The 23,146-nt window shown below is 47.7% G+C and overlaps 1 protein-coding gene across 1 annotated transcript in view; it reads right to left on the bottom strand.

Moving 5' to 3' along the window:
• Positions 1-21,401, bottom strand: part of TBX20 (T-box transcription factor 20) — a 71,497-nt gene extending 50,096 nt beyond the window's left edge. The window contains exons 1-4 of the mRNA XM_074284303.1: positions 20,673-21,401; positions 15,750-16,008; positions 12,788-12,952; positions 183-289 (exon numbers count right to left, since the gene is read on the bottom strand). Of these exons, the coding sequence (XP_074140404.1) occupies positions 183-289; positions 12,788-12,952; positions 15,750-16,008; positions 20,673-20,802 (661 nt within the window). The 5' untranslated portion in view covers positions 20,803-21,401. The remainder of the gene's footprint in view (positions 1-182; positions 290-12,787; positions 12,953-15,749; positions 16,009-20,672) is intronic.
• Positions 21,402-23,146: the final 1,745 nt, after the last annotated feature.

Below are 23,146 nucleotides of genomic sequence, written 5' to 3'. Positions count from 1 at the left end.
ACAAGAGTAAGAAAAGGAAAAGGAGGAGAGGAAAAGAAAGAAGAGAAGGAAGAGGAGGAGGGAAGGGGAGGAGGAAGAAGAGGAGGAAAGGAGGGAGGGAGAGAGAGGTGGATCAGTCCCAAACACTAATTCCACATTTGGATTTGTTTCCAGTTGCACTGTTCGGGGCAGGTCACTTACATGGCCATGTTGATCCAGTTCATTATTTGTGAGTTTCACTTTTTCAAAAGACACCATCTGTTTCAGCAGCTGCTCTCCGGTAAAAGGAGAATCTGGGTGCACGTACAACCTGGGGGAAATGACACAAGAAGCTTTTCACAGTGAGACACATGGAACCTGAGCTCTAGGAGGCTCTCACAGCCTGATTCTAAAGCAGGGGTGGCTCATTCGTGGTTTTGTATCCCCAGAACCTAGGACAGTGCCTGGCCTGTATGAGGCACTTGGTCAATGTTTAGTAATTGATTGAAGGGGCACTCAGCTCATGGAAATGATGCTTTGGCTTTTTGTTTTGTTTTGCTTTAGCTACTCCATATTAAATGCAAATCACAATCGATGGCGTAAGGGTTCTCTTAAAAGACTCTAACCTCCTTTGGTTTATATATATATATATATATATATATATATATATATATATATATATATATAATTATTTTTATATAAATATATAATATAAAATTAATATATATTATATATAATGTATATATTAATTATAATTATAAATTGATAATATCCAGTAATCATACAACATTTAAAAATTGACAAAGTTACAAATAACCCATTTTATTCTCACAACAATCCTGTGATACAGACACTATTACTGTCTCCATTTTACAGGTAAGAAAATTGAGGCAGACAGGTTAATCGATTTGCCTCAGGGTCACAAAGTTAGTAATGTCTGAAGCAAGATTTGAACCCCCTAACAGTCTAAGTCAATGGCCTACATAATGGGAGGATCCCTTAATTCTAGTGCCTTTGTTCTGAGATTGTCTCCAATCTCTCCTGTCCATATCTTATTTGTACATGATTGTTTGCATGGTATCTCCTCCACTAAACTGGAAATTCCTTGAAAGTAGGGGCTGTTTTTGCCTTTCTTTGCATCCCCAGTGCTTAGCACAGTGCTGGTGTCTTTACTATGTGTTTAAGAAATGTTTATTGACTAACTGATTTGTAGCTTCTTTTCATAATCCAAAAGAGTCAAAAAAGGAAAAAAAAGATACACATACAAGTATTTTTGGGTCAGGAGTCTTGGGTTTGACTCAATAGCTTCATCACTTGCCCTGTTATCACTAGCAGATCATGTTACTTTACAGTGCCTCCATTTCCTTATCTTCAAAATGGGGATAGTACCAGTAACTGAGCTGCCCATTTCGCTGGATTGTAGGAGAATACTTGGAAAACTGCTTTAGAGATGTAAATTATCACTGCAGTCATTGTTTAGCTTTCCAATAAATTAGATATGGCCAATGATTATAACATCTGAGTTGTGTCAGTATCATAAAACAATTAGGTCTTCCCACTAAATGTTTTAAAAGATTACTAATAACATATCCTACCAAACAGATGGAAACTAGGCAATTTAAGTAGAAAATAACTTCAGCAACTTGATTAACTCAACCCAAAGATTATCCAGCCTAGAACTTTCTGGCCATCTTCAACTTAGACACTATTCAGATTCTAAAGAGAATCATTGGTAATTGGTAATAATAATATGGTAATTCAGGAAAAACTGTTTTCCCCATCCCCCATTTGATTATTTTTTCTAATTATATGTAAAGATAGTTTTGGACATTCATTTTTTATCAGATTTTGAGTTACAAAAAAAATTTTCCCCTCTTTTTCCCCTTCTCCCTAAGTCGGCAAGCAATCTGAAGTAGGTTATACACATATATGGCCATATGAAATATATTTCCACATTAGTTGTAGTATGAAAAAAGAATTAGAACAAAAAGGAAAAACCATGAGAAAGAACCCCCCCAAAAAAAGGGAAAATAGTACGCTTCAATCTATATTCTTTCTTTGGATATGGATAGCATTTTCCATCTTGAGTCTTTGGTAATTGTTTTGCTTAAATCGTTGCAATTCTCAGAAGAGCTAAGTCTATCAAAGCTGATCATCACCCATTGTAGCTATTAGTACAATATTCTCCTGGTCCTGCTCACTTCATTAAAAATTGCGAACGCTACTTTTCTGGAGCTTAGCTTCCCATCTGTGGTTCATCTATGCTCTCTTCTCCTCCTCTTTATTCGTGTTTCACATACTCTACTTTTAATAATAATGACATAGCAGTAAACCTACAACTTTACACCTCGGCAGCTAGGCAGTAGGCTGGAGTCAAGAATACTCATCTTCCTGACTTCGAAGTTGATACTTTACTAGCTGTGTGACTCTGGGCAAAACACTTTACTCTGTTTGCCTCAGTTTCCTCATCTGTAAAATGAGGTAAAGGACATGACAAATCACTCTAGTATCTTGGCCAAGAAAACCCCAAATAGGGTCACAAAGAATCAGATGTGGCTGAACAACAATAAACCTAGAGAAGAGAATAGTGTAGTGTAGAACACTGAATGTAAAGGAATAGTAGAAGAATAGGATTGTTTGGGGATCATTTCTATCAGAACATCATTGAAAACAAGTAAGAATAAAACAACAATATTAATACTAGAAAATATTAATAGTCCATATTGATGTAGTACATTAACTTTGCAAAATATTTTACAAATTTTCTCATTTGGTCCTCACAATAATTTTGTGCTTTCAAAATCCTCATTTTACAGATGAGGAAATTGAGGCAGATACCCAGAAAGTAAGTTCCTGAAACAGTGTTTGAACTCAACTCATCCCGACACCAAGTCCAACACCACTGTACTTATCCTAGAGAATTCAACCAGTTAATAAATATTCATTAAGTGCCTAGTATGTGCTAAGCAATAAGTTGTGCTGCAAGTTATCTCAGACTGTTATCTCAGACTGAACTATTGCCCACAATCTCTAAGAAATAATACATCCATTAAAATAGATTTTAAATTTTAAATTTTAAAATAGATTTTAATAGATTTTAAATAGATTTCACCAAAGCAAATTCTCAGACTCTCCAAGGTACAAAAAATTTTGAAGAAAATATTTTGGAAATATAAACCAAGCAGAGTAAAATCTCCAGTAAATTTCCATTGGAATTATCCTAAAGCAACTTTCAGCGAGCCCATAGAAAATGAACTTGCATCCTAATACTTTTATTCAACTACTAAAAGCAATTATTTTAGCCACCTTGCAATGATCCATGACATATTAAATATTAAAAGTAATAGGCTAGCAACTCTACCAAGAACTATTTACATCTGGACCCCATAAAAAAAGATGAAAAGAATGACATAATAATGATAGGACTACAAAAAATAGACATTAACTGGAGATTAGAAATATATACCAGAAACTCACTATCTTTTAGAAGCTTATAGATAACTCACAGCTCAAATAACCTTGGAAATTCAGTAAATAGAATGAAGTGGAATTAGTATGTCTTATTGCCTATAAATAACCACTTCAACTTAATACTGATACAAAGGGAAGCTGGGTAAAAAGCACCAGTCAGGAGGATATGAGTTAAAATCCAGCCTGAGAGACTCACTAGCTAAGTAAACTTGAGGAAGTAACTTACCTAAAGCAAAACAATATGGATCCAAAGAAATTCGAGAACAATAGTATTTTTAAAAATAGATGTTGCTATACTGAATAGTCAAAATCTTCAAATTACACTGATGAAAAGATTTCATGACAAGGCTTTGTAGAAGATCTCACGTGATAATAATATGAGGTTCGTGGCATCTCTATATTTTTGTGACCACTACTGAGAGGTATTAAAGAAGCCTTAAAGGAGCCTACTGAAGATGAGCTTATGTCCCAACACTTACTCAATTACAAACCTGTATAATGGCACAGTCAATATAAAAGAATAATAACAGGAGAGTAACTTACCCAAAATCTATCAAAAATATAAGAATGAAATAATAGTAGCTAACATTTCTGTAGCACTTGAAGATTTACAAACCACTTTATTTGTCATTTCATCTTCTCAAATTCCCTACAATGCAGATGCTATTTTTATTCCTATTTCATAGGTGAGAAAATGAAACTAAAAGGTTAAGGAAAACTTGCTCAAGAATCAAGTAGTTGGTGTCTACAAATTCAGATCTCTCTTGATTCTCGTAAAGTCAACATTCACCCACTGTGTGTCTATGTCTTGCTACCCCATTCTAGCATCATTTTTATCAACATATTTACTGAATTCATTTTACACCCAGCAGAGGATGAAGCAAAATAAAAGGGGATAAACATACTAAATCATTCAATGTAAACAGCTTATTTGGTTTGAAAATATTGACTCAAATAAAACTTTGGATCAAGTGAAAATACTCAGCCATTCACATTGACTCTAAAGACAACAACTAGATTTTTACTTTTTTCACTTGCATTTTTGCCATGTTCATAAATCTAATGACAGATAATGATGATGATATTGATACACACTTTCATGGAAGTTTTTCCACTTACAGAGCACTTTTTTATTATAAATTCTTAATAATGTTATACCTGCTTTACAAATGAGATTAGATGAGTCATTAACCCAGCTGGGAGCAGGTACTACTTACAGAGATCCTCTGAGTCAGTGTCCTTTCCACTATCCCATACTGCCCTTGTGGGCATCTGCCACAATGTCTAGCAACACTATTAATATAAAGTATAATTTGAGAGTCAAAAGAAACGCAGACTATTCTAACTACAGAAACATGATAACGTTTTAAAAGCAATAAAAGGTATTAGGTTGATGACCTAAAGAAAAAACTATCTGGAATAAATTCAAGTTCAAATGCTCCAACAATAATTTAGCACCAATTAAAAACACTAGCACATTTTTAAAAATCATCGTCTCTACCGCCTGCAATCTATTCTCTCTAAAACTTCCTAAATGTTATTCCTGAAACATAAATCTGAAGTTGTCATTCCCTTATCTCAAAACTTCCAATGGCTCCCTGTTTTCTCTACAAATAAAATACAACTCCTCATCCTGTCATTTAAAGCCCTACTCATAATGGCTCCCACCTACCTTTCCAATCCCATATTACCTCACTCCCTTCTATCTATTCTTTGCTTCAATCTAGATGTCCTACAAACTGTTTCAGTTAATGTTCAACCTTCTACCTTCGCCACTCTTAAATCTAGAATGAATCACTTTTACCTCTTAAAAAGACTTCCCTCAGAGTACCAACTCTTACACCTTGTGTTTCCTTATCCTCCCGGTTGTAAATGCTCTCATACACTTGAACTGTGTGTGTGTGTGTGTGTGTGTGTGTGTGTGTGTGTGTACGTGTACATGTACTTAATATGACTCCTTGAAGTCAGAAACAAGGGTCAGGACTTTTCCTTCAAATTACAGTTTTAGGAGAATTGCCCAGAACCCAGAGAATGACCTGCCCTGAACATGCTAGATGTCGGGACTTAAATCTGTATCTTTCTGCTAGCAAAGCCAGCTATTTCCATTGGGAAACACTACCCTCAATTAATATACTCATCTTCACAAATGATAATGATGGTGAAAGGTAACCATTTACACGGTCAGCTCTTTCGGCAGACTGGGTACAGCTGAGGGGCCAAACATGGTGGGGGTGAGGAGAAAAGAGACAGATCTGCACAGTTTTCCAAACTGGTCTCTTACATCGCTGTCAATTCCACAGGGCCATTCAGAACTGTCTGAGGCATTCAACAACCGCCATGCAAATTTTGCAAGAACCAGAGCTCTCCACCAGACACAAACAGCAGGGTCTTGCCCTAAATTCCTGGACTACGAGTGGATTATAGAAATGAGCGCCTGCATTCCAGGACAGCACAATCACTCACTACCTTGAATGAAGCCTGATCCCTTACTCTCTGAAGGCAAGAGTATTTTTATCAGGGTGAGGGTGGAAGATCATGGAAGAAAAATGAACCAGTGAGTTAAAAAGAAATCTCAACCAAAAGAAATCTCATCTTCAAACTGCACTCAGGTAACTGTTACGAGATGCATGTGAAATGAGCTGGTCTGGGATGACCAAGTAATTTTCTGTGGTATCTCAATTTTCCAGCTATTAATAGCTAAGAAGTTCTTTCTGTAAGCGTTAAAAATTTAAACTTTTAAAAATTTCACATATAAATGAAGTATAATTTAACATATACTTCAACATATTTAACATGTATTGGACTACTTACCATCTAGGGGAGAGGGAGAGGGGAAGAGGGGAAAAGTTGGAACAGAAGGTTTTGCAAGAGTCAATGTTGAAAAATTACCCATGTGTATAGTTTGTAAATAAAAAGCTTTAATAATAAAAAAAAAAAAGAAAAGAGATTGGAACAAAATTGTGGAAGGTTTTGAATCCTCTGTAAAATTAGGGAGGCTAAAAACAACAAAATTTGGGAACTGTCAATGTCAAGACACTGCAAAAAATTCAGGTAACTGTGGATTGGTTCAACCATTCTGTCCATATTCTTTGATGCAAATCTACCATTATTACTTACTGTATAATCTCAAATATAGTGAGAGAAATGATAGAGCTAAAAAAACACCAAGGTGTGTTTGAAGTAATATTATGATAATTCTATAACAAATGTCTATAAATCCTTATATTACTAGAAGAAAATGTTGATCATAAAAAACAGTTATTCTTTATGAATATTAAAATATATAATAAGAATAATAAACTATAATTATGGACACTTTTCCCTTTTAAAAATATATAAATGCAGTATATTGCAAAGACTTTGAAATTTGGCTAAGAAGAATCTGAGTTCAAATTATGACTTTGCCACTTCAGACTGATACCTTCATTTGTTTGGGTCTCAGCTTGCCTATTCGTAAAGTAAGAAAGTTAGACTAGAAAGCGTCTATGTGTATTTCAGATTAGATCCCATGATATATAGGTTATTTGTAATTATCCTTAAATGTTGTGAATTGGACTAGAATAGGACAAGTATATATCTGGCCACATCATTTATTCAAGAAATTTCAATGGCTCCCTATTGCCTCTAGGATAAAATACAACCTTTTTGGTCTAGCATTCCTAGCCTTTCATAACCTGGCTCTGAATACTCTTTCAGACTACTGGCACATTTCTTTGTCTCACACGTTCTACCTAGTCAAGTTGGCTGTGTTGCCCTGTACATGCCATTCCAGCACCCACTTCCACGCTTTTTTGGACAGGCCATCCCCATGCTGGGAATGCATTTTCTTCTCATCTCTGTCTCAATTTTCCTCTCTTCCTTCAAAGCACAATTGGTGCCTTCAAAGCACGATTCTCTCTCTTTACCAGGAAATGACTTTTATTTTCTCTGTGAATATACACACACACACACACATACACACACATACACACACATACATAATACATATGTATCTGTGCTATGTCCTTTAATACAATGTAAACTCCTTAAAGGAAGGGGCAGATTCATGTTTCTCTGTCTATTCCCGGCATAGTGCTTGGTAGACCCTCCATAAACATTTGTTGGATTGAGTTGAATTAAATGAAAAAAAAAAATTCTAACATAGCTCTTTACAACTGTGTCTGGTTTCCTAAGGCCAATCCTTAAAAATCTCTTACAATGCAATTAAAAAATGCCAAGAGGGTGGCCAAGGAATCCAGGCCACGGCTCATCATAAGGGAAAGGAACATCCCAGAAGACAGGGAAAGACAAAGTGAGCATGCTGAAACTCATAATGTCTCACAAAGGTTCGGAATAGCAAGGATTCTGCTGGGAAACCAACCCTTGGAAGCACTTTAAAGGGTTTGGAAGGGGAGTGTCCAGAAAAACTTTCGATTAAAATGTTCTTAGGTAACAAAAAGTTGTTTTAGTCTCTGACAGCAGGAAGAAAGGGATTTCAAGATGTGTGCAAATCCTGGAGCAGAGCGGCTTTTAAATGACAGCCCTCTGCACCTTGTCAGTTTGAATGAAGAGGTTTTCTTCAGTGCCAAAAAATAGGAAAGAAAAGAAAAGAAAGAAGAGATTTCTCAAGATTCTAAAAACTGGTGAGATTATTATTTTTTTTTGTCTTGGTGTCTGAGTCCTGTTAGCTTACTAGCTATGCTCCTTAATATTTGGGCAAACAACCCAATTTTTTCTGGCTAAGAAACTTTAGGAAGTACTCTGCCAAAATGCAACATATTTTCATAAATCCCAAGCAAAATCTACCCCATGGGAAGACAAAATAGTATTTTCTATCTTTTCTTAAAATTTAGATTATTAGTGATGGATTGAGGAGCTTAAAAAGCAAATGTAGATTTTAAAGCATGTGATATAAACTGAAGACATGGTCCTGATTTAGCCCAGCTTCTTAAACTATAAGTCTCTACCCCATATGGGGTCTTGTAAATTGAACATGGGGGTAGCAAAATTGTGATTTATTATCAGTAAATAGAATTTATATGCCTATTTTGTATGCATGTATATCCAAGGTCACATAAAAATTTCTGAAGTGAAAAGAGATCAGGAGGGGCAGCTAGGGGGCGCAGTGGATAGAGCACCAGCCCTGAATTCAGGAGGACCCGAGTTCAAATCCGACCTCAGACACTTAACACTTCCTAGCTGTGTGACCCTGGCCAAGTCACTTAACCCCAATTGCCTTGGCGGGGGGGAGGGGAAGAAAAGAAAAGGGATCAGGAGTGGAAAAAAATTAAGAAGCCCTGATTTGGAATATGGAGGGTTAGCTTTGGAGTCAGGAAGCACTGGTCTTGTCTTTGACACATATTGCTCACAAGAGCTCACAATTGCTCATTCACCAGGCAACTGCCATCACAGATTTTGATTTACACTCTCTAAAACCATTAAGGAACAGGAGTTGTTCATCGGCATTGCTAAATAGAATTTCCACACCAGAAGTTACCTCACACTGAAAAAATCCCTCCCAAATTTTTGAATTTCTATAGGATTCACGCAGTACAACAACACAGATATGAGTTCCCACCCCAATGGAGCTGTAAAATGGGACAGGGTCTAAGGGTTCATGGGTAATTTTTATAAAAATGGATTTTTTTATAAAAATCAAGATAGCTTCATTATCTCAGAAAGTGGTCATGAATAACAGACTGAAGGAGGAATAAAGGCAAAAGAAAACTCAGTGAGGGAAGCCCCTCTTTGTGTCAGTCTCCAGACAGACTAAAAATTCCAGCAGCAATTTAAACAGGCTTGAATTTAGAGCGCTCTGGGTAAGCGTTTCTCTTCCCCCGCCGGCACAGAGCAGTAACATCAACAAGAGATGTCACATTTCCAGAGCCCCGCTGACCTTCGTGTCTGCCAGTATGTCCCCAGTACATACGTAAGGCCTTTAGATAGCAAGAAAATGTGCGTGTAAACAGAGTGCGAGAGCTTCCCTGAGAAGGGAGGGAAGGCCGAGAAGGGGAAGCAGGAGAAAAGGAAGGGATCTGCAGAGGCGCTCCCCTAACATGGTTTTTCTACTTAGGACAGACTTTACCATTTCCCCCCAAGAACCATTGCTTGGGGGACTAATAAAGAGATCCGTCACTACCAGAGCATGCTAATTACATTCGTTTAGGTGTCTGTATTATTATATTATATTATATATATGTATGTATATATTATAGACTCTGCATGCATATGTGGGGAGGGGCAGTATGACAAACAAATAGAGACATATGGATAATCCTGGGCAGTTACCCCCACTCTCTGTCTCGCGTGGGATGGTGGGGCACGCGTGAGAGGCCCTGAACCAGCTCCTCTTTCACAGTAATGAAGTCAGAGAGCTGCTGTGCGTGAAAGGGTTCCTCCGATGTCACGTGACCCAGGCAAGATATTTGGCCTTTCAGGGTCCTGGGTAATTCACTCTGAAAATGTTAAGTTTCAGAGAAGGGAATACCTCTCTAGATAGAAGTTTCCTTACCAAGCAAGCACGTGTCTAGTCCCTGTCCCAGTAAGTTACCTGTATATATACATATGAACAATACATGTGTGTACATATATGTATTGTACATGTGTGTATATGCATACATGTGTAATTTACATGCTGAAAGAGAGACAGTGAGAGAGAGTCAGAGACAGGGAGAGATAACTGTCCTTACTGCAAGGAGCTCCCACGTGAAAGAGGCTGGCAGCATCTTCTCTGCACCTGCTCTCTCCGCCAGCTAGGAGCTCACCCACGGGCACACAGCTGGTTTTTGTCCAAGCTGGCGGGAGAACTCCAGCACTAACACCACACAGCACTCCCTCTCCTCTGTATTTATAACCTAAAACATTCCCATAACTGGAGGTATGTGTAGACACGGAGAGTGAAACAGTGGGATGCCTCCGCCTTCATTCAAGACCTGCCCCTAGCATATCCTGGCTACCCAGGCAGGTCATCGAGCCCTTCAGGGCTCCAGGTTGTTCTCTTTATAAAAGCGGTCACTGCAGAGCTCTTTATTGGTAGAGAGAGCAATTTCTAAAGCTCTTTATTGATAGAGGGAACATCCTCACTGAGGCTTTCTCTAGATCAATAAAAATCACAAAGCTTGTCCTTGTCCCCCACAGAACACGTGGCAGTACTGGGTGGCTACTGTTTTGCTGTGAAACGCCCTGGAGCCAGTTCTTTGGTCAGTGAGACTTCAGGGAGTGGCTGGCGTTCCTTCTCCTGGGCAGGAGGAAGAGCTTTTATAGCACCCTTTAAAAGTCTGGGGCACCTAGATGGCATATATCTAGCGCGGAGGCCCTTTCAATCGGACCCCTTGGCATTCTAGAACACTTTGTAGTCGTGCAGAAACCAGAGGAGACTCCCGGCCAGAGGGCGCCCGAGGGCGCCCAAGTGCGGAGGGCGCAGGGTGGTTCTCCTCGGATTTCCCAGACGGCATTTTCTGTCCTCCTAAACATCAGTCTGGCTGACGATCCGCCAGAGCAGCATCCAAGCATCAGAAATAGGGGCTTGGGGGACAAGTCATCCACAAAGCTTTCTCCAGACCTTTCCAAACAATTGTAATCTCGGTGAAACCCTAGTTCCATCGTCCTACTTAGACCAGAGTGGATGTTCCCGCCACCCGTGAACACTCTCCCTCTCAGCGCAGCGCTCAAATTAATTCTCGGTGCTTTGTTTCAACAAGCGATCGCCCTCTGTGACTTTCAGCTTCCAGTCCACGCCACCATTTGTTAGACAGCCATGATGAGCAAGCGCTGCGGTGGGTCCTGGGAGTACAAGGACAAGAGGAAACAGTCCTTGTGCTCCAGGAGGCTGTGCATGCCCGGGCTCGTGGAGGGGGACAGACTCTAGTCACAGGCTCTGTTTCCCTTTCCTAATCTGTAAAATGGGAAGAACAATAGACTCTACCCTTCAGAATTGTTTAGTAGATAAAATTGGACAGTATTGTAGTATTTTGAAAACAATAAAGCCTCTATAAATGATGCTTGTGGTTATTATTATTATTCATTTTCCTTTAAACGAAGCACATTTTTTCTACTCATTAGAGTAGGTGCCTTGGAATAGAAACGACAATATTAAAAACAAAAAACACAGGAGTAGTAAACAAACTGTTAAGTAAACAGTTATAGTAAACAAGAGGGTGCAGACACTACAGCCTAAAAACTACGTGGAACAGACGCCACAGAAAAACAGATCCGCGGGGGGCTTGTTCCACAATAGCGCAGAACGGTGCGGTGGCCACAGACGCGGAACACGGGGACCCAAGCAGACCCAGCTTCCCGGCCCGCCCCTGGTGAGGGGGCTTCCCTCCGGGGGAGTCAATCAATGTCCGCACGGGCGCCCAACGAGGTAAGTCATGTCCTTATCCCAGTCCCGCCAGGGCTCTCCCGTGCCCTCCCCCACCCGCACGCAGGCCGCCCTTTCTCTAGGACTTAGTAGATGATTGTAGAAATAATGATAATAATAAGTGATTAGCGGTGTCTGGTGTTGGTTCAGTCATGTTTGACTTTCTATGACTCGGCTGGGGTTCTCTTGGCAAAGATTCCAGCCCATTTTACATATGAGGAAACTGAGGCAAAGAGAGTTGCCCAGAGCCAAACCGCCGGTGTCCGAGGTCAGATTCGAAGAGGAAGCTTCCCGACGCCAGCGCCATCACTCTATTTCACCGCCTAACTTCTCTCGCTTGGCGCTTGTAGGTGCTTTCATATGTCTAATTTTATAGAAAATTGTTTCACAACAATAGTGATGATAATAAATCTAAGCCCTTATTCCTTTACAAGGTGATGTGGCCACAGCAGCCGCCACCCTTCGTCGTAAGCAGTCACTGAGCAGCCGCCCAGCGGGGATCTTCTCCGGCGCCAGGGCCCCGGATCACTAGTGAATTTCAAGGTGGCGCATTCCAGAAGATACCGAGGTTGGGGGGGAGGGGCTTAGACAGGGCAAGGGTCCAAAGGGAGGGGGCGGCTTTCTGTCTGTAAGTATCCTCTCCCGGGGTGAGCCGGGTCCTGGGCAGAGGCGCCCCTCGGCCTTGCCTGAGTGCGTTTCTCCCGGCAGCGGGTACCGCTTTAAAGCCCCACGCAGAACTCTGGGCAGCGCGGAGGAATTCTGCAGATAGCTGGGGCGAGGGGGGAGGGGGGCGGAAGTTGCAAGTAAATCTTTCTCCCAAGAGAAAACCGGAAGCTGGTGGTGCGGGCGGCCCTGGAGTCAGGAGGAGCTGAGTTCAAATTTACCCTCAGACACTTAGCATTTCCCTGCTGGACGACCCTGGGCGAGTCACTTAACCCAGTTGCCTCAGCAAAATAATAATAATAATAATAATAATAAAATAACAATAACAATAATAAACAAAGGCGCAGCACCCACCTGGCAGGGAGGGGGGGGTCGGCCTTGCCGGCCACCAGCCACGACGAGCGGTGGTAGGCGTATCTGTACCTCTTGTTGTCCACGGGGACGATGTCCATCAGAACGATGTACTTGGCCTCGGGGTCCACCCCGGAAAACGACACCCGAATGGTGGGGAACATCCGCCTGAAACCGGAGGACAGAGCGTGGGCTACACGTGTCCGCAAACGCGGCCCAAAGGGGGCGCGCTCTCACGGGAATGGCGCTCCCCGTTTCTTTTCTCTCCCGCCCGGCTGCCCAGGCAGGGCTCCCGGAGACCGCCCCGTACCCTCCCCCGCTGAGGTTCCCGCCTTCCCTCGTCCCGTCCCCTTCCCAGCTGACATTTACCTAGTGCGGGAACCTTTCATCCCACTGATCGCGTGGGCGGGGGAGGGAGGGGCCGTGAGGGCCTCGCACTGCAGGGGAGGAGGAAACTGAGCCAGCCGAGGTTGTCACCTCCCAGCTAACCGTGTGCAGGCTTTCCCCGGTTTCTCCCGTCCCTACGTCGATTTACATAACGCCAGCCTCCCCAGCCCGTGGGTGCGGCGCGCGCCGCCTTGGGTTACTGGGGGGGGGGGGGGGGGGGGGCTTTTATTTCTCCGAGGAGGGGGAACTCCGGGCTCGGAGACGCCCTCCGCCAGCGCCGATTTGTACCTCGGCTGTGGGAATAAAAGCGCCTCAGGGAGCTCATGGAAGCCCAGCGCCTCAACGGGGTTAGTCCGAATGGATCAGGGGCCGAACCGGAATCCAGGCCTCCCCGGCCCAGGGCCCGCTCTCCTTCCTGCTACAGCCAAATTCCTTAGTTAAATCGCCGCACGTCGCCCTCCTGAGCCCCAGCGCCTCCGCACTGACGGCGTGGGAGACCCGGCGCGGATTTCCCAGAATGCTTTATGATACTCTTGGGGCAGCCGCTAAAGTAAGCCTTGGAACCCAAGGTGGAGGAGCTTGGGCCGTCTGCGAGGCCCGGACTCGGCTTTCAGGATAACGGTTTCAGCCGGTTCCGAGCTCCTACTGGAAGGCCCGAGGGCAAAACCCAGGGAGTCGTACAGCTGTGTCTCTCCGCAGTGCCCCACCCAAGGCCAGGGCCCGGGGAGACACGCGCACGAGGCCGGAGAGAGAGACAGACAGACAGACGGACAGAGAGAAAAGGAGGCGGGGGAGGGGGGAGAGAGAGACGGGAGAGACAGACAGACACAGAGACAAAGAGACAGAAGGAGGGTGAGGGAGCCGGAGACAATAGAGCAAAGTCTCCCTTTCTTTCCAGTGCACTCGGCCTTGGGCTGACCCTTAGACAGGTGATGGCGCTCGAGCTTGGGGTTACTGGGGAATGGAAGCGGCTGGTCTTCCTTCGGGTCCGCTCATGCACTAGGCGGTGCCCGGAAATCTGCGGTTTCTAAATTCCTTCACATCTCTCCTACCAGCTCCCGTCACCCCTTTGCCCAATCCTCTCACCGGGACCCGAGCAGCTGTTCTGTGCTTCCTTAAACGGATTTTCCAAACAAAACAAAAAGAAACACGATTTGGAATCTCCGAGGCTGCCGGGATCAGAATCCGGGTTCGAGTCTTGCTAATCACTAGCTCTGAGCTATATAGTTTAGCCACTAAAAACTTGCCTCAGTTTCCTCAGGAAAAGAGGATTCGATGAAGGACTCTTCATCTTTTTTAGCGTCATGGATTCCTTTGGCAGTCTGGTGAAAGCTATAGAGCCTTTCTCTGGCCAATAGTTTTTTTTTTTTTTTTTGTTTTTGTTTTTGTTTTTGTTTTTAATGCATAAAATAAAATCCAAAAAGTGACAAAAGAAGCCAAAGTTCATGAAAGTCGAGCTATATTTTTCCCGGACAAGTTCACGGTCCCCCTGGAATATTAAGAACCCTTGAGCCCGAAGCTTTTAGAGGCCCCTCCCGAGTCTAATTCGGGGCAACATTTCTTTGGATTTGGAATAAAAACCGCGTGGTCCGAACCTCGCCCTGCCAAGTACTCGGCGTAGGAACCTGCTCTAGTCACTGACCTCTGAGCCAGAGCCGTTCTGGGCAAAAAAGGGGCTACCTAGGCGGCCTCAAACTCGAAATCTGGGACCCTTGTTACGGCGAGAGCCGTGCCCACGGTGTCCGCAGGGTCCCCGCCTCCGCCATGACTTTGATTTGTTTTCCACTTTTTTTTAAAGTCCAGAGATAGTCTGCAAACTAGGAAGCGGAGCAGGGAAGCCCTGAGCTCCCAGTTCCCAAGGGCTCTGGGCCATTCCGACTGAGGAAATTCCAGTCTGGCGGCGACCGTGATCAACCGGATAAATCCGCGTCTCCAGCCAGCTCTGGCCGCCCTCTGCCCGGAGTCTGGTTTGGTTTTGTTTTTTTTAAGGCGGCCGGGGCTCGCTCCCAGCCTGGGGTCTCCCTGGATCTGGAGCTTCCTCCAGCCTCCCGGCTCCCTGCCCTTCCCCAAGATTCTCCTTTTCTGCACCGGGCCCAATCGCACCCCTGAGTGGAAATGCCGGGGGGGCTCCTAGGACGGAGCCCCAGGAATGGCGTGGGCGGCCCCAGCACCTACCTCCGGCCTCGATTCCTGACCTTCTCCCCTCCCTCCGGCCTCGACACAAGGGAGACTAAAGTCAAGGCCGCTTTAGATCATCCCAGAGCGCCCTTTAGGGGACGGAGTTTTGTTTTTTGTTTGTTTTTGCTTTGCAGCAAGAACTTTGTCTACTAGTCTGACCCCGAGCAAATGACAGCCTCAGTTTCCCCCTCTGTAAATGAAAGCGTTGCACTCGACGGTCTCTCGGAAACCTTGCAACTGTTCTAGAAGCCTATGCCGAGTGACCTCTCTGGAGCAGGGCTCGGGCCTTACTTTCCTGCTCTGTCGCAGAGCGGGCCCCGGGCCCCGGGCCCCGTCCTGTAGCCCTCGGAAGCGACTCTCGGTTCCCGGCCTCCCCTCCCCCGCCCAGATTTCCAAATACCTGCCGGACTTGGTGATGATCATCTCGGTGCCCAGCTCGTGGAACTTATCCCAGAGCTCCTTGGTCTCCAGACTGCAGGCGATCTTGGCCATTTCCTCGCTGGGGACGATGGGAGTGGTGGGGATGAGGGGCTCGGTGCACAGGGAGGACGGGCTGCAGCTGCCGCCCCCTCCCAGGCCGCCGCCGAAGTCTCCGTGGGAGTCGAGGCCCGGGAGGTCGCCGAGGGGCTGCGCGCAGGAAGTCTTCTCCACGAATTGTTCTAATGCAAAGAGAGGGGGGTGAATTGGGAGGGTCTGAGGGCCCGAGGCGGCGGCTGAGAGGGTGGAGGCCCGAAGGGCCAGCCCGCAATCTGAGAAGTGCGGAGGCCCAGGGCGAAGAGGCGCGGGCTCTCCCCACACAGGGGCCTCTGGGACACGGGGCACCAGCGGGGAGCGACAGGGGGTCACCGGGAGCTGACAGCAAGCGTTTCCGGCAGCTAGCCTCAATACTGGCGGAATCGAGAGGCCGAGGCAAGAGGGGGCTCCGCGGGCAGTCCCCGCCCCGGGGCCTCTTTACTCCCACCCTCGGGGCTGGCTTCCCCCTCGCCCTTCCCCGTGCCAGCTTCTCCCCAAACCCCCACCCCCTCATCCCGAGAGCGCCCGGTCCTATAGACCTTCCAGCCCTCTCTCTGGCCGGGCGCGGCGGCCGAAGTCAAACCAAGCGGGGCGCGATCCGGGAGTCCGGCCGGCGCAGCGCGAGCCTGCGGAGTCGCGGGGGCCCGGGGGGCCGGGGAGGGGGGCAGGGCTCGCTCTCTCCCCGGCGCCCGCCCAGGATAAGGGCCGAGCAGGAAGGGGCCTTGTCCCGCGGACGGGGAGGGCCCCGGAACGCGCCAGTCACTTTGACAGAACGCAGGGGGACCTGCCTAATTGTCTCCATTATCTTCCGCTCCTTAAAAAAGCAACTACTTGAGCTTGCAATGTGAAAGCAATCTCCAAACAGCCCCCCCCCCCCCGCCCGCCCGCGGGGCCCGTATCGGAGGGGCTGCTCCGAGAGATTTATGGTACAAGCTCACTGACAAATAACGCTAGCGCCTCACCCAGAACGCGTCTGCTGAGGAGGTAGTGGTTTCTGCTGTGCGTCTATATGATAAATATAAATGGGTATTTGTATAGCAAAGATCAACGGATAATACAGTCAAAACCTAACGAAACAAAACGTGCTGTAAAACGTGACGTAATGGGACAAAACGAGGCAGCGCAGCACCGAATGATAAAGTATAGCGCTCGGCATTCCTCAGAGGGCTACGAAAAGCTGGAACTGGCAGTATTCGGGATCCGGGCGTGTGGTAGAGAAACATTTGTAAGATCGGCCTCGCCTATTTACGAGGTGCATTTTATTTCAGTATTATGGAAATCTATCACCTAAGACTAAGTTTGGGAGCGGCCCCTGGAACTTAATCGATATGGGGTGCTCCCGGTGTGAAACCTTATTCTTCTCAAGTACACCGCAACTCTTCTGCCACGTTATATTATATCAGGGTGTATGACTATAAAAGCGCATCCTAGGTTATATTAAATTATGTCGTATTGACCTATTATAATGATGGTTAACGTTGATGCCCTGCTTTAATGCTTGCCAAGTGCATTTAAAAGTATCTTATTTTATCCTTACAAAAACCTTGGGAGATTTGGTGCTATGGTTATCTTCATTTTATGGATGAGAAAATCAAGGCAAACAGAGGTTAAGTGACTTTCCCATAACGATATAGTTAAGTGTATGAGGCCAGAATTGCACCCAGGGCTTTCTGAGTCCGGGTAGAGTACTTTGTACCCGCTGCACTCCTCACAACAAGCTGGGAAGGAAATGCTGCGGTTAGCCCCCATTTTGTCAGAAAGCCCACCCAAGCCGATTCTTCTCTTTGAAAATATTGAACAATTCCTAAGAATAATTAAAGTGCAGAGAAGCCAGAGAAATAAATGGGGGAGAAAGCAAAACATGCCTTTCACTTTGAAAAGGAGGAGAAAGGGCAAGATTCTTCCCCCTTAACCTCCAAACTTTAAAGGTATGGGATTTGTTGACAAATCTCCCTGAGAAAGCTCCCTGGAAGTTACTGGATAGTGGGCTGCACTGACCTGAGGGAGGCCAGAGCCCAAGGGCAGACTTTCCTCAGGGATAGGATATTTTTACCTTGTTCCTCAAACACAAATCCAACAGCCTTTCTTAACCTGAGGCATTGGGAAGTCAAATGCAGCCCGAATCCCCAAAGAGTTGCTTTCTCTCTAGTGCGACATAAAGAAGACTCGAAAAAAGAAGAAACTGGGATATTGCTGGAACGGGCCCTTTTCTCGTGTCTGTTTTAGGGTTCCCTAAAAAACTTCTTACTATTTAGTCCTTGATGCCTATGGACAGATCAGTGCTATGTAAATAATTAGCCAGGTTAAGAGCACTTGGAGGATTTTAATAGTTCTTTGTCGGTATCCTTATTTCAAAACTCTGGCTTTGTGTTAACTCCCATTCCTATGTGAATCGACTCTCTTGCTCTCCCTGGGTATCTGAATTTTTTCGTCATCTTTCTCTCTCTCTTTTTCTTCTTTCTTTCTCTTATCTTTTTGTATTTCTTTTTTGTAATTCCTTAATTCAGAAAAAGGGAAAGAAAGAGGAATGGAGGGAGGAGAGAGGAGAGAGAGAGAGAGAGAGAGAGAGAGAGAGAGAGAGAGAGAGAGAGAGAGAGAGAGAGAGAGAGAGAGAGAGAGAGAGAGAGAGAGAGAAGAGAGAGAGACAGAGAGAGAGAGACTCAGACTATGAGCTGAAATTAGGGAGAAAAAAATTAACCAATGCAATGTTGAGACTGATGGAACAAGCAGAGAACCTGCTATCTGGAGAGAGTCTGCAATAGTACCGGAGCACAGCGGGGTCTCTCTTTGGGGGGCTCCTACCAAAAGTAAGAGAGGACCTTATACAAATAAAAAAGACCTCCCAGGGACTCTCCTGAAACTAAACACATCTTTAAGAAGCACAGTGAATGACAGTGTTGAAAGACATTCGAAAATGATTTCAGTGATTTTTAAATGATCCCCTTAGTCACGTAATTTTTATTTTCTTCCGCTGGTAGATTTGGGAAAGTCCAAGGAAGTTTCCCAGCAACCTAGAGCTGAAATTCTGGGACCGGTCAGCCAGATCCCCAATGATTAAGGCTGCCATTCTCTCTCTCTCTCTCTCTCTCTCTCTCTCTCTCTCTCTCTCTCTCTCTCTCTCTCTCTCTCTCTCTCTCTCTGTCTCTCTCTGTCTCTCTCTCTCTGTCTCTGTCTCTCTGCTTCTCTCTGTCTCTCTCTCTGTCTCTGTCTCTCTGCTTCTCTCTGTCTCTCTCTCTGTCTCTGTCTCTGTCTCTGTCTCTGTCTCTCTGCTTCTCTCTGTCTCTGTCTCTGTCTCTCTGTCTCTCTGTCTCTCTGTCTCTCTGTCTCTGTCTCTGTCTCTGTCTCTGTCTCTCTCTGTCTCTCTGTCTCTCTGTCTCTCTGTCTCTCTGTCTCTGTCTCTGTCTCTGTCTCTGTCTCTGTCTCTCTCTGTCTCTCTGTCTCTCTCTCTCCATATATATATATATATATATATATATATATATATATATATATATATATATATATATATATATATACATGAATGCGTTTTATATCTCCCTCTCTCATTTGTACTAACTCGAGATGCTTGGGAAACGAAAGAAAGAAAACCAAAAGGAAAAAGAGAAAGATAAAAAGAGAAGAAAGAAAGTAAAACACACGGAAAGACAAAGAAGAAAATCTGCTTCTACGTCCTGTCTGTCCTCCAACGCTATTAATTATGACGTATTAAAGTGATTTCGGTCCAGAACGTCGAGGACTCTTCTTCCTGAAGACGTTCGCTTCTCCTGCACCTGGAACCTCCCGCAGTCTGGCCCTGCCAGCTAACGCTCTCTCACCCTCACACGTGAAGGAAGCAACTTGCCCACCCTTTGCTCCGGTGGACCTAAAGGTCGCTCTATAAACGGCCAAGATTTCCAAATAAACACAGCCACTAAGGGGAGGCATTTCGAAAACGTTACTGGTTAATGTTTTCACCAAGCCCGACGGAAAATGAGGCCAGTGCCGAGCGGGCGTCTGATAAGGGCAAAGCTTCCGTGCGGAGCCGAGATCGCGGCCGCGGGGGGACATCCTGACGAAGCAACGGGGGGGGAGGGGAGAACCCCAATAGTCCTTTCGTTTTGTTTTTAATTCTGAACCTAGTCTGCTCTGTTCCGTACGGGGGAGGGGGAGGGGTTGCAAACGGCCGAAAGAGTCTCCCGGGAAAGGTCGCTCGCTCGGTCTGAAGGCCGCTTCCCAGAAGAGGGGCTCTAGATTTCCCTGGTTCGTCCCGGGGTGTTCCCGCACTTCCCAGGGACGCAGCGTGCCCAGGGATTCTCCCTCACACGGTTCGGGATGTCTCTGGTCAGCTTTGGGGACAGACTGGAGGGCGGGGGCGGGGAGAGCTGCGGCTCGGGCAGCTTCGCTTTGGGTAAAAGTCAAGTTCCCGGGGGTGAGAATCCAGAAGACAGAGAACCTCTTGCTTTTCGCAAGTGGCCTAGAACCAGGGAGTCGGGGCTGCGTGACATTGCTGACGGGCGCCGTCTCTGCCGGGTGCTCCGGGGGTGCAGGGAGGCCGCTTCCCCCAGAGCTCACTCGGCCCGGACCATCCTCTGTGCCCAGAGCAGGCGGGCACGGCGGGCGCCCGGGCTGCGGCGGCCGGCAGGCCCATCGCTGGGCTCGGGGACACAGAACCGAGGCGAAGCCCGAGGGACCCAGGCTGGGAAGGGGACGGGAGAGTTGTGCAGAGCCAGCCCCGGCCTCCCGGCCACGGGGCTCCCCGGCCTCCCGGCCACGGGACTCCCCGGCCGTCGCCTCCTCAGCCCCCAGGACTCCCCGGCCGTCGCCTACTCACCCAGGGGTTTGATGGTGTTCTCGGAAGGCTCCTTGTCCTTGGGGCCGCCTCCGCTGGACATGAGCGCCGCGATGGAGAACGCGTTGGCCCTCGAGGAGAGCTGGGGCTTGGGCGACGCCGTGTACTCCATGCCGAGAGCCGGCGGTCCTAGCCAGGCAGGAAGGCTACGAAGCGGACGCCCAGCTTTTCCCCGGAGCCGAGGGGAACAAAGAAAGGGGATTGAAGGGAAAGTTTCTGGGCGAGGGGAGCGGAAGCCGAGCGCGCTCAGCAGAAGCCGCCCGGGATCTGAGCTCCCCGAAGCCCCAGGATTCTGTTCCCGGCGTGGCCCCTTCGGAACCCTGCAGAGCTCAGGAGCATTGAAGGTCAGTTAAGCAGACCTAAGTAAGACCACACGGGGCGAGAGGAGGGTCGGTCCGGCTATTGGGAGCCCGGTGGAAGGGGGAAAGTAGGGGAGAGCGGGCAGCGCGACCCGGGGGCGCCCTAACCGAGGAGAAACGGCCGGGGCACAGATCCCGGGGATTTTAGTGCACGCGCCCCCCTCAGTGCCCGCTAGCCCGGGGCAAAGACCGACGGTCAGCGTGGCGGAGCCTGCGGCTTGGCGGAGTTTGGGTGCTCGCGAGCAGGCAGGAGAGTGAGTCCGCCGCGGTGTGGGCTGCAAGCCCGGAGGGGGTGGCCACTGCACCCAGCCGCACGCTCTTCTGCACCTTAATTTGCCCGAGGCTGCGATCCTATCGGTCTTCAGCCAGTCAGCGCCTGCCGACGTCACCGGCTTCCTGATTCTGCCGATAGGGGCTGGGAAGGAGGAGACCTGGAGGGGGGAGGGAGGAGGAGGAGGAGGGAGGAGGAGGAGGGAAGAGGAGGGGGGAGAAGGAGGAGGAGGGAGGAGGGAAGAGGAGGAGGAGGAGGAGGAAGAAGAAGAAGAAGCCCCGAGCTCTCAGAAGTCGCTTACTTTCTCACCCCCTGTTAGGGAGGGGGGAGAGGGAAAGCGAAAGGGAGGAGAAGCGGCCGGCCCCTTGAAGATGCTAGGCCGGTTCACGATCCCATCTCTCCCTCACAGCCGGCCTTTCCCATCCCGCCCAACACCCCGGCTCAGAGAGCCCAAGCGGCGGCGGCGGCAGCCCAGGGTGGCGGGCCGGGGGGCACCAAGGCCGTGCCAGCTTTTCCTTTGGAGCCTTAGGAGAAGGGGGAAAGGGCTTGACCAAGAATCGGGATTTTGGGAAGAAGAAGAAGAAAAGGAAGTCGAAGCTCAAGGGCTACAGGAAGTTACAGGCAAAGCTGGGGGGGGCGGTGCCCCCCCTCTTTTTTCTCCCTTCTTTTCCTTGTCTGAGTAACTGCCAAAATAAAGTTCGGATGTACTGAAGTCCAACCCCGAGTCACGGTCCCGAAGTCAAAGCAACCTGCAAACCCCGCGCCTTTTGATGCGCGGGGAGGCCGGACGAGCCTCCCGGGGCCGCGGCAGCCTTTCGCGAGGGAAACACCTGGGAAAATAAACTCTGCTCGAGGAGTCCCGGCTGCCCGTGGAGGAGCAGGCCACCCCGGCGACAGCGCCTCTGCCTCGAGACTGGGGCTGGGGGCGGCAGCTCGAGCCGGCGTCGGGGTGCCTCGGGGGTCTCGGGGGTCTCGGGGTGCCTCGGGAGTCTCAGGGGTCTCGGGGGGTCTCGGGGGTCTCGGGGTGCCTCGGGAGTCTCAGGGGTCTCGGGGTGCCTCGGGGGTCTCGGGGTGCCTCGGGGGTCTCGGGGTGCCTCGGGGGTCTCAGGGGTCTCGGGGGTCTCGGGGGTCTCGGGGGTCTCGGGGTGCCTCGGGGGTCTCGGGGTGCCTCGAGGAGGGCTGGAAGCCAATGAGGAGGGCAGTCCCCAGGGGGCGGGGGGCGGCGCGGGCACACCTGGGTCCCCGCCTCGGCGCGGCTCCGCAGGAACCTTTCAGAGGCGGCCTCCTCCGAGGCCCTGGAAAGCTCGCTTTTCCCGGGATTTAGCGGATAGCGCTTCCCTCGGCGCGATCTGACCGTGCCTGCGGGTGCTGCGGCCTGACTGAAACCGGGCTCGGTGGTCCCACCTGGCAGTGGAAATCCTCGGCCTCGGTTCCGGGACCGGAAGGTCGGGAAAGCGGCCGGGGCCCGAGGGCCACATCTCCTCGCCCGGGAAGAACCCCACGCAAAGCAAGCGAACTGCAAGTCTCCCTGAGGGAGCCCAGACCGCGAAGCCCGAGGTGGAGGCAACAGCAGACGCAGGGGGCTCCACGTTACAGGGACGTCCGCGCCCGCATCCATCCTTCCTCCGGGGCGCTCGTGCTGCTTCAGAGGATCCATGACTTTCTCCGGGTGGCTACCACCCCGACGGGGCAGCGAGAGAGACAGACAGACACAGAGACAGATTCAGAGAGAGACAGAAAAACAGAGACACAGAGACAGAGAGAATGAGAGAGATACAGAGAGAGAAAAGGAAAAGGAGAGATAGAGGCTGTGAGAGTCACCCAGA

This window comes from Sminthopsis crassicaudata, chromosome 1 (assembly GCF_048593235.1).
Source record: "Sminthopsis crassicaudata isolate SCR6 chromosome 1, ASM4859323v1, whole genome shotgun sequence".
Taxonomy (NCBI): domain Eukaryota; kingdom Metazoa; phylum Chordata; class Mammalia; order Dasyuromorphia; family Dasyuridae; genus Sminthopsis; species Sminthopsis crassicaudata.
Note: the sequence above shows the minus strand (reverse complement) of the source record. Positions and strands in the feature narration are given on the sequence as shown.